At 34.9% G+C, this 16374-nt stretch overlaps 1 protein-coding gene across 2 annotated transcripts in view; it reads right to left on the reverse strand.

The window, feature by feature from the left end:
* Arfgef1 (ARF guanine nucleotide exchange factor 1) overlaps nt 1-16374 on the reverse strand; it is a 121663-nt gene that overhangs the window by 58943 nt on the left and 46346 nt on the right. For both annotated transcript variants that reach the window (XM_090338910.1, XM_090338911.1), the window contains exons 8-17: nt 13326-13501; nt 11896-12029; nt 10890-11124; nt 9209-9308; nt 8962-9101; nt 8765-8873; nt 7483-7684; nt 2047-2158; nt 1392-1597; nt 1057-1141 (exon numbers count right to left, since the gene is read on the reverse strand). In XM_090338910.1, the coding sequence (XP_090195036.1) occupies nt 1057-1141; nt 1392-1597; nt 2047-2158; nt 7483-7684; nt 8765-8873; nt 8962-9101; nt 9209-9308; nt 10890-11124; nt 11896-12029; nt 13326-13501 (1499 nt within the window). The remainder of the gene's footprint in view (nt 1-1056; nt 1142-1391; nt 1598-2046; nt 2159-7482; nt 7685-8764; nt 8874-8961; nt 9102-9208; nt 9309-10889; nt 11125-11895; nt 12030-13325; nt 13502-16374) is intronic.

Genomic DNA, 16374 nt, shown 5'->3' on the forward strand with positions numbered 1-16374 from the left:
GTATAGTGTATTTCCATATGACATATACAAAAGACATTTTTTATGTTTAAATTCATCTTAAGCTTTGCATAAGTATTAATCATGAGACTGATCAATATACTATATCCCTCAGCTGCTTAAGTCTAGTTAATTAGCTAGGACTAAAGCTCTGTGGTGGAGTGCCACCCCACTGGGTTGGATTTCCAGCACCACTGAAGAATAAAAAATTAAAGGATTTATAGAACATAAGGCAGAATACCTATGCACATCTGATCCTATAAAATAATGTTTATCAAAAAGAACTTCAGGGAATGGAAATGAGGTTTATTCTTTGCTGCTGTTTTTTGTTGTTGTTGCTTGGTTTTGTCTTGTTTTTCCATTATAGCTTTGAGCAGGTATGGGGGGCACAGAAAGGGTCAAAGTGTGAACAAACAAATATAACAGTGGTACACACTAAAGACTATGTTAAAAGTGAACTGTTCAACGTGTAGATGAGGACGCTAGGGGAAAACTGGGAGAGAACAAAGGAAGGGGTGGTAATGATCAAAAAGAAATGTTCTCTTTATCTGATTTATGTAACAGAGTTATCTATATAGGGGGCTCTATATCATCTTTACATTAACAATTAAAAATGAATGAAAAAGAAAAAATAAACTGAAGACAAATAAAAATAGACCTCATTTTTAATGAGTAAATGAATTATTAAAATATTCATAGTACTCAAAAAAATCTAGGCAAACAAGTGTGGCCTAGTGGTGGATTGCTTACCTACCATACACAAAGCCCTGAATTTGATTCCCTGGTACCACATACACAGAAAAGGCCAAAAATGGTGCTGTGGCTCAAATGGTAGCTTTGAGAAAGCCCAAGAACAGTGCCCAGGCCCTGAGTTCAAAATGTAGGACTGGCAAAAAAATAAAAATAAAAATAGAATCTGAATTTCAGGCATTGTATTTGTTAGATGTTTCTAACCTCTTAATTTAGCAGCTGTTTTAACTTCTCAATTAGTACTTACTGAATTCAAAAGAATATATTTAACTTTTACTAATTATAAAACTGACATAGAGGAAAACATACCTGTGGACTATGAAGGTCTGTGGTCAACATGATAATTGAGTATGCCAAAACATAAGCAGTATCTGCACTAGCAAAAAGCGTTTGTCTGGAAAAGTAAGTGTTTTATGTTATAAACTTTTATTGTTTTAAAGTTTCAATTAAATAAGTTACTTCAAACCCCACGGCATTTTTAACCTTTTCATTCTGTATTACAATTCTTGATGCATTTGACTCGTCCATTCCAGATTTCTTCCAATGAAGAAAGAGGAGTATGTCCTATTATCGGGATCCTGATGTTCCCCAGCTTAGTGTTAAGAATATAGTTGGCAATCAAGTAGTGTCTGACCCTTACTTACCCTTGGTTGCACTCTAGGTATCTAGCAGCAAATTTTTCCATTAATCGATCAATTTTTTGAGCTTCCCCTGGAAGACGAAATCCTTCCAAAAACATCCGCAGGGCTGAAACAAAATCTTTTCCTGAAAAGTCATGTTGATCCACATATGCATACATGACTTCTTTATTAAATTTGTCGTTGTCTCCCAGAAACTCACCCACTTGAGTCTAAATATAAAATATAGAAGTTGATATTCTAATGGCACATTACACTTCCACACAGGCATTTAAAGAGAAAAAAATCTGTTATAATGCAAAAGTTTTTGACTTACAGAGTTAATGTCAAACGTGAAGCCAAAGGTAAATGTGCTAAATGTTTTATTAGAAAGTCAATATATTCTAATTTAAATATTTTAAAATATTAAAATATTAAAATATTAATATTAATATTAAAATATTAAAAAATTTTTAAAAAGCAAAATCCATTAGCACTAGTAATTTTAGTACACACATAATACATGTGTATATATAATGTATATATGTCATACAGCACATATAGCAACTTGGCTATTCTTTAGGTTTTTAAGGAACCATTTTAAAGGAAGCACAGTATGCATTATTAACTTTAAAGGGAATTCTCCAGAAAAGGTTAAAATAAAATGAAAGAGTATATTTACCGAGTCTAATCTTTCCTCTTGATGTAAGAACTGAGCAATATCTTCAGGTGTAGTGCCCAGCATCCCTTGTTCTTGGAGGTACTGTATTCCTCTCTTTGGTTTCTTATTAAATCTGATGGTATTAAAAGTTAGTAAGTACAATAAAAACAGAATGTCATTTGTATTCCTTAAAAAGATCCTAAACTACAGAAATTAATTTTCTAATAGGAATTAGAAAACAATCTAATATGTGAGTACATAAAAATATGACACAAAGTTTTCTTTCATCCTTCACAGAAAAGAACAACAAATGGAAGGCCATCATTACCACTGATACAGATCACAAAGACTTCCTGTTGTAGTAAATCTTATTTCCTCCTATATCAACAGTGGTCAACAAGATTTAGGGGAGGGGGCCGGGAGCTTGGCCTAGTGGTAGAGTGCTTGTCTAGCATACACTAACACCTGGATTCGATTCCTTGGTATCACATACACAGAAAAAGCCAGAAATGGTGCTGTGGCTCAAGTGGTAGAGCTCTAGCCTTGAGGAAGCCAAGGACAGTGCTCAGTCCATGAGTTCAAGCCCCAGGAGTGGCAAAATAAAATAAATAAATAAAATTTAGGGGAAATGCCATTTAGTCAATTAATTTTGAGTGAGGATATAGACAGACACTAAATATCTCACACTTTGAACATGTATTCTTCTAAATTCTTAAGTGTTTTTGGTTCACTTGTATATGTGGATTAAAATGGAACATAAAACCTTCCCTAAGTATAGTTTATCTTTACCTACCATTTCTGCTCTATCTATTCTTATATATTTTCCTCAATTCCTTAAGCATAAGTGTTTGAAGACTCTTCCTTTGCATGCCTTTGCAGTCTCCATTTACATTTAAAAAACAAATGTGAATTTCTTAGCTTACGAATTACCTTTTATTACTTGTGTACCTTATCCTGTTACAGGTGTTTTTAATATTTTCATTACTTTAAGGAGTCGTATATTCACCAAGGCAATTCTCCAAGGCAATTTATGAATACAGTGCGTCTTTATCTGTGTTGTCACTTTAACATCATCCCTGTTTGAGCCTCGCATGCCTTATATTTCTCAGTTCTGTGGTATATATAATGAATGCTTATCTACATTCCGTCCCCCCGCCACTTCCCTCCATTCTACTCCACTCTCCTTAACCCCACCCTCCCCTCTTGCAAGCATCCATTTCCTGGTACTTTTTTTGTTGGGCTTTTGACTTACAGTCTTTTAAAATAATTATCCTACTTGCACTCTCCACTATTACACTACTGTTAATTCATTTGTAATACCTTGCTTACCACCCAGATATTTATTTGCAGATTTATAGGCACATTCTAGCTACCACAAAAGAAGGAAAACATGCAACCTGTGTTACTCTAAGTCTGGTTACTTTAATTTTTTCCACATAGTTCCATTTCCTTAGAATCCAATGTTCTTTTTGATGGATCAAAAGAAACTCATTGTGTGTATATACCACATTTTCTTGAAAAGGGACATCTGGGCTGATTCCATTGTTTTGGCTAGGGTAAACCATGCTGCAGTGAACATGGTTATGCTAGTAGCTCTGACTTTTTTGTCTTCTATTGGACAAATAAGTTCTTCCTATCTCATTTTGTCTATATTATAAACCACCCTTGGAACTGCTGGCAAATAATCTTTCTAAAACAGCTATCTGTGTTGTCATTCCTCTGTCTAAAAAACTGTAACAACTATCAAGAGAAACAAGATGAAAACTCCTTTACAGGGAAAATGAGATCTTCTATAATACAAATCTATCTCACCTTCTGTTACTTCTCCATTTGGCTGTCCTTGCTGAATGAAGTCCTCAAATATCCTCCCTCTCTACAATGGAGCCACACTCTCAGTCCTTCTTGCTATTTTTCATATAGGGCTTTGCACTTTTTTTTTTTTTTACCATTCTGGGAAATATTCGTCTCTTTTCTGGAATGTTCTTTCCTATTCTGTCCTAACAATTCCACTGTTACATTCAAGTTCATTTTCAGCCACATGTTAATTCAATTCTCACTGAGATAAACATCTCTACTTTCTAGAAGGTCATAATTATTTCCTGGGGAGGATAATTCTTATTTTTTCTTTTTCTTATTAGGGCTCTGATCTCAGTACCTTTTGCTCTCACTCAGCTTTTTTGCTCATGGCAGACACCCTACTACTAAAGTTATGAATCTGATCTGGCACTATTGCTTGTTAACTGGAGAGAGAGAGAGAGAGACAGACAGACAGACAGACAGACAGACAGACAGACACAGAGATAGAGAGACAGAGAGAGATTTCTACTTCAGCTGGCTCCCAACTTCAATCTTCAGATCTCAGCTTCTTTGGTAGCTAGGCTAAGTTCCAGCCCATTGGTGTTGGGCTGGAACTGAGTTTTAAAAAATGATTACATTTTTACAAGGAGTAGGGGGAAAAGATACCAGATAAAGAATAAACAAAAATATAAAACAGTATGAACAGCTCTGCATTTTTGGATCAATGATTCCAGAAGATATAAATCCTGATGGTACTGTTATCACAAGAAGCACTGTTACTCTATGAGTAACATAAGAGTGAAATAGAGGCAGACTTAAAAAAAAATGGTACTGGGTCTTGATGACCTCATAAATGCTAAGCAAGCACTCTACCACTGAAGTACAACTCTAGCCTCTAGAAATAGACTTTGATTCAAAAGAGCAGTTGGTGTCAGGCACAGAGGCTTAAATCCTACTAGATGTTTATTTGAAATCAGTCTGGGCAAAAAGTTAGCAAGAATTGTGTTCCAATAAGCCAGATGTGGTGATACATGCCTGAGGTCTGAGCTACGGAAGAGTCTTAGATAGGACTGTGTTCCAAGGCAAGACTAGGCAAAAAAAGTACAAAGCCCTATATGAAAAATAAGCAAAATAAGCAGAAGACAGAGTTCAAACACCAGTACTATAAATAAGGAAATAAGTAAGATTGCTCTAAATCTTAGAAGAGGCTTAAGAATGAGGACAGCAATAAGATTTTCAAAATGTCTTTTGTTTTTGGTAAGAGGTGTTGATTATGGTAAAAACAAACTGATAAATTCAGCTATGAACATGATGAGGGTAGGAAACTTACAGTGCACAGGCTAAGAGTAAGATACTTACATTAAAAAGTAACACTTGGATAATGCGACTGACTAGTTTAAAGAGTAAATTTTGTTTTGCATATTCTACAAGACTGAAAAAAAAAACAAAACACTTAGAGCTAGCACCAATGGCTCATGTCTATACAAGGAGTAGGGAAAAAAAGACCCCAGATAAAGAATAAACTACACAAAACTATAAGACAATATGATGACTACCTGATGAATGGAATTGTAAACCCTCTACATATTATCCCAACAATAAAAATTAATTAAAACAAAACAAAAACAAAAGCAGCATTTTTGGAACAATGATTCCAGAAGATACAAATCTTGATGGTACTGTTATCACAAGAAGCACTGACTGTATTCGCTTAGAGTAACAGAAGAGTGAAATAGAGGCAGACCAAAAAAAAAAAAAAAATGGTACTAGGTCTTAAGGACTTCATAAATGCTAAGCAAGCACTTTACCACTTTCAAGAGCTCTAAGGATATCTTTCTAAAGGCAGCATGGGCAACAAATGTGCAATTACCATGAAAAAAACAGAATTGTTGGTGATCAAACCCAGAGCTTCATCAATCAGCTTTTTCAACTGAGCAAAAAAACTAAGTGAAGCTGGATATGGAGGCTCAAGCATGTAATCTTAGCTACTCAGGCTGAGATCTGAGGATCACGGTTCAAAGCCAGCCCGGGCACAAAAGACTGTGAGACTCTTATCTCCAATTAACCAACCAGAAAACCAGAAATGGCGCTGTGGCTCAAGGGGTAGAGCAGTAGCCTTGGAGCTCAGGGACAACACCCAGGCCCAGAGGTTGGGGGGGTAGCCTTGAGCTGAAGAGCTCAGGGACAGCCACCAGGCCCAGAGTTCAAGCCCCACAACTGACCCCCCCCCCCCAAAAGCTAAGTGAAAGTGCCAGACTCTGAGTTTAAGCCACAGTACAGGCACAAATAAACAAACAAAAGCCACTTAGGAAGTTGTGTGACATTGGTATATAGGTAATAGATGAAGTTATTAAAGAGAATACAATCATTTAAGTTAAGACACAAAGTAAGAAATAGAATCACCAAGGGGAATGCTAAGTAGAATATAAGAAATGCTAAGTAGAATGTATGAGAAAGATTTTACTTTGAAGTCCTGTGATGATATTTTCCTGAGCCTGAAGTACTTTGAATTCTTAACAGTACTTTGTTCAAGTCTCTATTCTGACCTTACATGGAACTAATTCAAAAACAACTATTTTGTCTGCAATTAGACTATAATATTGAAGGTAGAGACTAGTGACTTCATGGTGCTTGGTATATTGTCAAGTACCAATTCTGTGTTTGCTGAATGGCAGACAGAATTTCAAAATGTGTAACTGTTTATTCATACTAGAAAATAAACCCCTTAGAAAGAAAGGCCAATTCATTCAGCTACTTTACCTAGAAATTTACATATGGAGAACAGATGGGACATGGATATATACACACTGCACAATCTGAATGAAGTACTGATGATTACTTTGTGAGTCAACTTGGTAAGACTTTAAAATCTTACAACAAATATGTGTAATTTTTGTCAGTAACATACTTCAACTGTCAGCCAAAGGCATTGCTTAAGTATCAGAAAGAAATGTTCTAAAGTAGAAGTAGCAAAACAGATAAACACATAGTGATTTCAAATAGTTGACAGTAGCTAAAGTAAGGATCAAAGGCCAGTAAATACAATTTTTCTTTATTGCACCTTTGAAACAGGATGGTATGAAAGAAAACAAAACAGTTATCTGTATAGGAAACAGACCAGGAACAGACTAATATCACAAAACTTAGAAGAAAAACTGATTTCCCAAGATTAGGCTCTGATACAGTAATCAGGCTGAGAAAGAGATGATCACCTTAATAATAGTGAAATCAATAACAAAAGTGTATCACTAACAAAGTGTATCACTACACTTGTAACCCAACTGGAGAAAATATAAAACCCATGTTTCAAAGTTTAAAATTTTGAGTTGTCACCTGAAATATAATGGGGGATTTTCATAACTGAGCCAAATTTACACAATACAGAAGTACACAATGTTCACTAAGAGCATATAATGCCTGGTGCAACGTGTGTTATCTATATGACAATTTTTAGGGTTTTATTTGAGCTAGACTACAATAAACAATGGGAGCTAAATAAGGAATAATTAGAATTCTTAAATCCAAGAAAGCTAAGATAGTGATAAGATAGTATTTTAAAAGAGATAAAATTAAGAAAATGTAGAGAAATTCAGGGCAGAGGCAAAACATTTCTGGCAGAGGGATAGTCAGTAACATTTCTCCTTAAACTCTGACACTTACAAATCTATCCCTTGTTCTATGATTTCCTTTTGTTGCTTCAGGACTTCAAATTGCTCTGGATTATCAGTGCCAGACATCTGTGTGCTATAGCTACCGATTCCAGATGATGATGTTGACTCCAAGGAGTTTAAACTTCCATATCTGTTTATTGTTTCAGGGTGTTTCATTTCACTCATCTCTTGTTCTGATGGTTTTTCCTGACCTGTAAGAAAAAAACCTGATATAGTATTCACATAGTAGCCTGCCTATCTGTGTGAAAGAAACCTGTACTTCCATACCTGTAGCAGATGCCCCAAAGCACAAATAGAACAAAAGTCTGTATTTATCATGTTTGTACCTATAATATATTTCCATAAGAAGTTAAAACTTTGGTATACAAAATACAAAAAGTGGTAGTGGACATTTCCCAAAATCTTATTATACCGTAGACGTAAGCAACTTTAGTGTACAGTATGTTTCCCTTATTAAGTAAAAAAACTTATATCTCAAAACAATATTCTACCCTTTCTCTTTGGCATATCCTTATTTCTACCATCTCTGCTCTTACACTTTGGAGTCATTACTAAGTAAAATAAAGGTCACCTTATCATACTTATCATAAGTACCTTACTACCACGACATTTGATCGGATAAATAAGGTAACAAGAGGATAACAGATAGGTAATATAAATGATATAGATACAAAGGATAAAACATGATCCATTTCCTAGGTGAGAAAGAGGAAAACAGTGTAAGATTTTATTATACTATTCAAACTAGCAGACAAATTTAAAATTTATCAATTGCTACCTACTATATTTTTCTATTTAGTGTTTTCAGATTATGGCAACTAAAACTGAAAAGTGAAACCTGAAAAGAGGCACTACTATATTCCATTAAAAATATTAAAAGAGACCGGGAGTTTGGCCTAGTGCTTAAAGTGCTTGCCTAGCATGCCTGAAGACCCAGGTTCAGTTCCTTGGTACCACATACATAGAAAAAAGCCGGAAGTGGTGTTGAGGCTCAAGTGGTAGAGCCCTAGCTTTGAGAAAGTCCAAGGACAGTGCTCAGGCCCTGAGCTTAAGCCCAGGACTGGCAAATATATATGAATAAATAAATATATATATATTAAAAGATATATATATTAAAAGAAAATAAGGCATTTCAATGTCACTTAGACATCTAACACAAAGTATGAGGTGCTATAACAGATGATATACTATTTTAATGGCATCTTCAACTTTCCTTCAAAGGATCAGTTATTTAACATGAAGAGGACTTCGAACTCAAAATGTCACCTTACCAAGAGTTGTCTGAGAGTTGGGATTCACATACTGATCCTTACTCCATTCCACCATACACTTCAAAATTGACACTAAACATTCTAAGCCTTTCTTCCTCAAGCTCAATTCCTAGAATTCACAAATGGAGTGAAAATTAGATCTTTCCAGAAAAACACATCTCTTCTTTGACAAAGTTTAAATTTGAAAATGTTCTTACCTGAACATTACTCATACCAAGTTCTTGACTGCCCCTTCCTTGGGCAATTTTTGATAGATCATTTACTAGTCTTTCAAATATATTTGCTGCATTTAAGTCACAGTCATAGTTTACATAAATATCCACTACACTCTGAGCATCTGTAACAATACATTAATTTTACTAATATGTCTCAAAAACATATACATATTTGGCTTTTAAATATCTCAATGTAAAACAGAGAATAAAAAAGGATAATTTCACATACCTGCACAAATCCTTGTAAGGGTCTGAATAACCATCCATTTGTGATCAAATGAGCTGGTTGAAGTTTCCAAAATGTATAGAAAAATTTCTTTAAAGAACACCTGTAATTATGAGGAAATTTCTGTTTACAATACTACCTATAATTCAGGCATCAGAGTCCTCTAGAGTTTAACTGTTTTAAGTTCTATCTCTTACTCTCAGTATTAAAATAACTTAGAAATAAAATATCCTGTCATCAATTTTATCTTTCAGATATTCTAATATTGGGCAGGCTTAACTGTTCCTGGATGTAAATGTAGCTTACAGTTTCAAAAGGATCTAATACACACTAAGATAGCCACATTCCCAGTCTCATGTGTGTTACTGTTTGGCCTGGCCTGAACTATAATAAATAGAAGTGTTAGATATTTCTTTCTAAGTGTTCTATAAAAATACAGTAAATGTTGTGAATAAAGGAAGTCTGGAACTCTCTGATTTACAGGATAATACATAATACAGATTTGGAGAGCTGAAGGGAGGTAAGAATGATGTAGGAAACTATAGTAAGCCCAAAATATTTTTGGATTTATTAAAATGCTTTGACTAAGGATGATTAAAAAATAATTTCAAATAATTAGAAGAAATTTTGAAAACAAAATTTTGGAATTCTCATATGTGTATTGTGTATCTCAGAGGATTATAGAAGTGTTCAATCAATCCTTCATCAAAGGTGTTTTCTTGTCCTCAACTTTATGAAAATCAGCCTCCTAAGAAGCAAATGGTACCACAAAAGAAGATAAAAGTTAATCTGCTTCAGTGTTAACATTTTAATGTTGCTGCCCATGGCATGTCCTTGGCAGAAGTTATATAGTCTGATTGAAAAAACAAAAACAAAAATGAATCAAGCACTTGTAGCACAGCACTGAGTTCTATGCATCTTGAATTTTTTCAAAATTTTCCTTCAATAGCAGTATCCTTAGAACCTCAAACCAGTGAATACCAAAAGTCTACAGTATAGCTACTATATGGTTTATCATATTACACTCAAAGTCTAGCACTACATGCTGGATGCTGGTGGCTCATACCTATAATCCTTGCTACTCAAGGAAGTGGATAACTGAGACTCTCAGTTCAAAACTAGCCTAGGCAAAAAAGACTGTAAAACTCATTACTTCCAACCAATTACCAAAAAGCCTGACTAGAAGGGTGGCTCCGGTGGTAGTGCCCCAGCCAAATAAGCAAGACAAGCAAGAATGAGGCTTTAGGTTCAAACTCTGGTTTGAATTGGCTTAAAAAAAAAATTAACAACAAAAAAAAGTTTCACTGTTAAATTTGAGGTTTCAAAAAATAAACTAAAAAATTATATACTATAAAATATAAAGTACTAATTTCAAATACTGATTTATTTGAAGATGAAAAACAGATCTTAGGAACTGATATGCCTGTACATCTTCCAAACGGCTGGAAGATTCTTCAGTTTAGCTTTATAAATCTCCAATATATTTTAAAACCACAAAAATGTTACTGTATTTTGAAAATTCTTGGGAGAAACTTTAGGAATAATAAATGTATGCATATGTGTATACATATACATGAAAGCACAAACATCAATTCTGGAAACTTTCTAGCATGTTATTCATCTGTAATGAAACAAATGAGATAACCAGTAAAATCAAACTGTAATGTCTAAAAATGGAACAGACCTCAATTTGCATCTTCAGATGTGTCTTGAAGTTTGACAACAAAGTAAGAAATATGGAAAGAGAAAGCTCAAAAACTTCTGGAACAGATGAGACTCCATTTTTTGAAAGTGCAACACAAAGATACTGCTTAATAGCATTAATAAACATTTCATTTGTTCTAAAAACAGGTCCTGCATTCTGCAGAATGGACAAAAGTAATTGCAATGAAAGAATCTTGGAGCGTAATTCATGAGACCTGAAATATTGAAGAAAAAAAAAAAGAGAGAATATATGGACAAGTTTACCATTACCATTATGATAATAACAAACTAATCAAGGTATTTCCTGATACCATATTATTTTGCAAATGTCTAGAATACAGAGGAAGAGATTACAACATGAAGACGGGAAAGCTTGGCTACTAACCATGGATACACTTAGCTTGTACCACATAACTGTAGACTTTCTAAATAAGAAAAAAATATCTCTCACAAATAGTTAATATTAAACTTTTGTTTCTCTAGAATAACTTGTATATTTATAACTTCTTTAGTGTTTTTCACATATATACTTCTCCTTAGAAATCGCTGTAATCTTTCTCAGATTAAGCATCATCTTTAGCATATAAGAATTCCAATATATTTTTACTAGTTACACAACTCAAAAATCCTCAATATCAATAAAAGGTTTTGGTTGCATTAACAAGCATTATAGCATTATTTCATGCTTACCTTTTAATAATCACTTAAGGGTGTTTTCAGTTTTGAAATAATCATATAGGCTTTTAGGAACTATTCTATATTGAAAATCTACCCTAAGTGGCTGTTTTTTCCAATGTATTTTTTATTGTTATTGTAAAGGTGGTACACAAAGGGAGTTATAGTTACGGAAGTCAGGTATTAAATACATTTCCTTTGAAAAGTCTCATCCCTTCTCTTGCTCTCTCCCAGTTTTTCCCTCCTATTCCCAGTCACAAGTTCATAGTTCATTATCAACATAGCGTCAACTGAGTATCACTGATACTTACTTTGGATCTGGTGGTCCATCTGACAGTGGTTTCATTGACAGTTTACACAATGACCTGAATACTAGAAAGGCATCCTTTTGTAAAATGTGGGAAAACTTAGCACCAGGTGAAGGTCCTGAAGAATTTCCAGATTCCTAAATAAAAATATCAAGAAAATAAAGACAATTGCCAAAATAAGATATTTCAGCCTTCCAGACTATTATTCAATTCAATTACTTGCACGTAGGCAGCAATCCCATCTAAGCCAGATACGGAATTGTTTTAACACATTGCTTTTCTTTGGATTTTGTTTGTTTTTTGTTTGTTTGTTTTTTTTGCCAGTCCTGGGCTTGAGCTCAGGGCCTGAGCACTGTCTTTGGACTTTCTCAAGGCTAGAGCTTTACCACTTGAGCCTCAGCACCACTTCCGGCTTTTTTCTATGTATGTGGTACCAAGGAATCGAACCCGGGTCTTCATGCATGCTAGGCAAGCACTTTAACCACTAGGCCAAACTCCCGGCCCTGTTTTTTGTTTTTTTTTGGTAGTCCTGGGCTTGAGCTCAGGGCCTGAGCACTGTCCTTGGACTTTCTTAAAGCTAGAACTCTACCACTTGAGCCTCAGTTCCACTTCTGGCTTTTTTCTATGTATGTGGTACCGAGGAATCGAACCTCGGTCTTCATGCATGCTAGGCAAGCACTAGGCCAAACTCCTGGCCCCGACACCTTGATTTTCACATACTCAACAATAAATCAGTAAAAACATTCTTTTAAAATACTTTCACATCATTCTTAAATATAACTAACTCATATTATCATTGACAACTAGGCATGTTGTGCCCTGAGAAAAATACATACTCAAAGGCTTTAAATCATGCTTTTTAATATCTGTTGCTTTGTGTTTTTTACTTTTGTTTTATTCTGTTTTTTTAAATTTCAGTCTGAGTAGACATAAGGTAGTTGTAAAGATAGTTAGGATGTTATCAAAGTCAAAAGTTAAACTGTTAAGAAGGTCAAGACAAAAAATCCCCTGAATATAAAGACATGATTTATAATAGAGGAAGTTTCAGAAAAGTTTGTTACTACTATGGTACTGACTTCTTTGTCTCTATGAGCAAAGGCAAAGATGAGGGTTCCCTAGAAAGCTAAAATATTTCTTACCCAATCATACTGCAACTGTTCGTGAATATGTAAAAAGAATGCTTTTTGAAAACATTAATTTCAGTGGGAGGGAGATATGAACACTGATAACACACTGCTTAGAATTAGAAATATACCTATCAGCATATGAAGGAAATAAACTGTCCTAATTGATAACAATGAAGAAAAAAAAAATATGACCCGGGCTTTTTATTTCCTCAAACTAAAGTCAGCCAGTATATCTTTAAATGGGAAGATTTACCCCACATATCTGGTAGACTACAAATTTGTTTTCCTTTCCCTCACCCATTATACCTGAGTATCATTGGAAGAGACAGACAATCTGTCATCAGGTAAGGATGGTGTATATGCAACAGAAATTGGTGTTCCTGGTATTCCATTTGCTTGAATATTCTCACTGTCACTACCATCCTCTATAGTTCCAATGTTGCCATCTGCACTTGCATTTATAGCAGTCCCTTCTCCCATATCTAAAATGATAAGAATAAAAAACATGCACATATCTGACTTAACCAAAGCGTCTTTAAAAAGAAGAGTATGTAAAACCAAACAGTGGCAGAAAAGCAAAGAGAAGCAAAATATATATTGGCACTATTTGAAGGTTAGCATATTTACTATTTAAGGAAATTTGCATTTGGAATGCTTCCAAATACAATCCTTACATTGTTCTGGTAATAAACACACTCAGCAAATTAAAGTCTACTACAGATGTGTCAAAGCAGGAGCTTAGATGTTTCCCTGTTTATACTAACATTTAATGGACTGGATTCCGATTAACACTAATGCTTTAATATGTTAAGAGAAATTCATTACAAAAAACATTTCACAGTTTTGTAAATGTTGGGAAAAAGGTTTCTTATTATAAGGGAAGAGTTTTTTAAAACTGCGATTATTATTGCCTTTAAGTTGCTTTTATGTACTGTTTTCCTAGCAGAGATTTACAATAGAGCAAAACCTAGATACATAAGGCCATATAGTATGATACTAAATGAAAGGACCTCCAGGATATAGAAACAAAAGCCATATAATGAGTGATTGCTGTCCTTAATGTACTATGTTATCTCTCATCTCTTTTGATGTCCCTTGGTTATCTCATATTGTCACATTATTTTAACTTGGTATCTGATATATTGTATATATGCTTATTTGGTTATCTGAAGTAGGACAGGGAAGGGGGAAAACAAGATGAGGGGCGGGGTGGGAGAGGGAAATGGGGACCAAGACATGAGAAAGGATATCAATGTTTGTGAAGTAATGCACCTTCCATCTGGTGAATATGTGACCCTTCTATTAATTATATATATGTATATATATACATATATATGAAGTACATCATATGCAATACTCCCTGATTTTTTTTCTATCATGAGTCCCTTTCTTTTTAAAATATCTTGTCTTTGGAACATCACAAAAAGTTTTCATTGTATCACTGAGTAATCATTCTTGCAATTAATATAAACAGAAACAAATAATTGTAGAACACAGACAATAGAAAAAACAACAAGTTCTAAAACTACTCTGCATATATTGTAAATTCATTTAATAAAGGTAAGGAACAACATATAGTATATGACCACGGCTACAATTCAGTAGCTATGTACCAAGAAATTGCTCCTTTCATGATATCAACTGAAAGCTGGTTTGAAGGAAACATATGAAACTATAAAAACATTCTGGAGTATGAAAGGTTTGTGCTTCCATATCTTGTCCATTTAACTTGAGTTATTTCATCTTTTCTTTAGTTTCTTTATAAGAAATAGAAAACATAAAATTTACAAGGAACCACTAGAGCATAAAGGATGAATAAATAGTGGCTATGATTAATTTTGTTATTAGTTGATAACACAGCTTCAACTTTTAAGTAACTCAAGTAACAGGAAAGAAGTAGAAGCTCTATCTTCTCTATGTCAAAACTGCTGTTTGTTCCTTCAACTAGAACATCTTCAATAGATTAAGCTGGATAATTCCAAAGTATATTTTGCAATTAACAAGAATTACATGAAAATGATCACCAATATAGGCTGAGTGCTGGCGGCTCACATCTCTAGTCCTGGCTAATCTTAGTTCGGGAAACAGATCTGATGATCACAGTTGAATTCAGCCCAGATAAAAGTCTCTTGAGGGACCAGGAGCTTGGCCTAATGGTAGAATGCTTGCCTAGCATGCATGAAGACCCAGGTTTGATTCCTCAGTACCACATGCATAGAAAAAAGCCAGAAGTGGTGTTGAGGCTCAAGTGATAGAGCTCTAGTCTTGAGAAAACCCAAGGACAATGCTCAGGCCTTGAGTTCAAGGCCAGGACTGGCCAAAAAAAAAAAGTCTTATGAGTCTCTTGCCTCCAATTAATCAGCAAAAGGCCAGATGTACAGCTGCAGCTTTACGAAGACAGTTCTGGGAGCCCTATTGGCAGAGACTGTCTAAGAAAGTATTTCCCATGCTCAGCCTCCAGGTACTCAGAAGGCAATGCAGCCACAGTCTAAAGGTACCTGGCTAATGCTCAAGCTGGCATAGGTGCTTGGTAATGTCCATTTGATGCTGGTTTTCAGTTATGGAGACTTCCTTCCACCCAGAAGGTTTTCAGAAGAAAGCCTGGGAGGCCAGGCAATGAGCAGAGTTTGCTTCCCTGCAGGCAAATCATTAAGTTGTACGACTGAAACAAAAGATGCAATGGAAATTCCAAGAAGTAAGATATTAAGAATGTGGAAAGCCACAGGCAGCCAGAAACTGAGAGATCATGTGAGCTACAACTGGCAAGAACATAGATGTAGAGTTGCCCAATCTTTCGGGATCTCATGTTTTTCCACAAAATGCCCCAGAGGGTAAATATGGAGCTACAGAATTTAATGTTTTTCTTCTGAGGCTCCATCTTTCTTGGTCCTATCCTTCCTCTCTATGTCATCATTCCTGTCTTTTGGAATTTTTCAATGATATTAGAGCAATTCCTTTTGTTTTGGAGATACTGGGGTTGAGCTTAGTATTTTATCTCACACTCACTAGGTAGATATTTTACCACCTCAGGAACCCCCACATTCTAAGTAGTTTTTCAAATAAGTTCTTGTTTTTTTTGTTCATTTGTTTTAGGTCTGGAGTGTGTTTTGATTATGATCCTTCTCATGTAATTGGAATGACAGCTTGTCCCAACTTGGATTTTTTGTTGTTGTTGCTGTTTTGGTGGGGGTTTTTTGTTTTTGTTTTGGAGATAGGTGTCTCACTAACATTCTGAATGAGCTGGCCTTAAACTACTATTTTCTTTTTTTTTTTTTGGCCAGTCCTGGGCCTTGAGCTCAGGGCATGAGCACTCTTCTTGGGCTTTCTCAAGACTAGAGCTCTACTACTTGAGCCA

The sequence above is a fragment of the Megascapheus bottae genome, chromosome 9 (assembly GCF_031878675.1).
Source record: "Megascapheus bottae isolate mThoBot1 chromosome 9, mThoBot2.hap1, whole genome shotgun sequence".
Classification (NCBI taxonomy): Eukaryota; Metazoa; Chordata; class Mammalia; order Rodentia; family Geomyidae; genus Megascapheus; species Megascapheus bottae.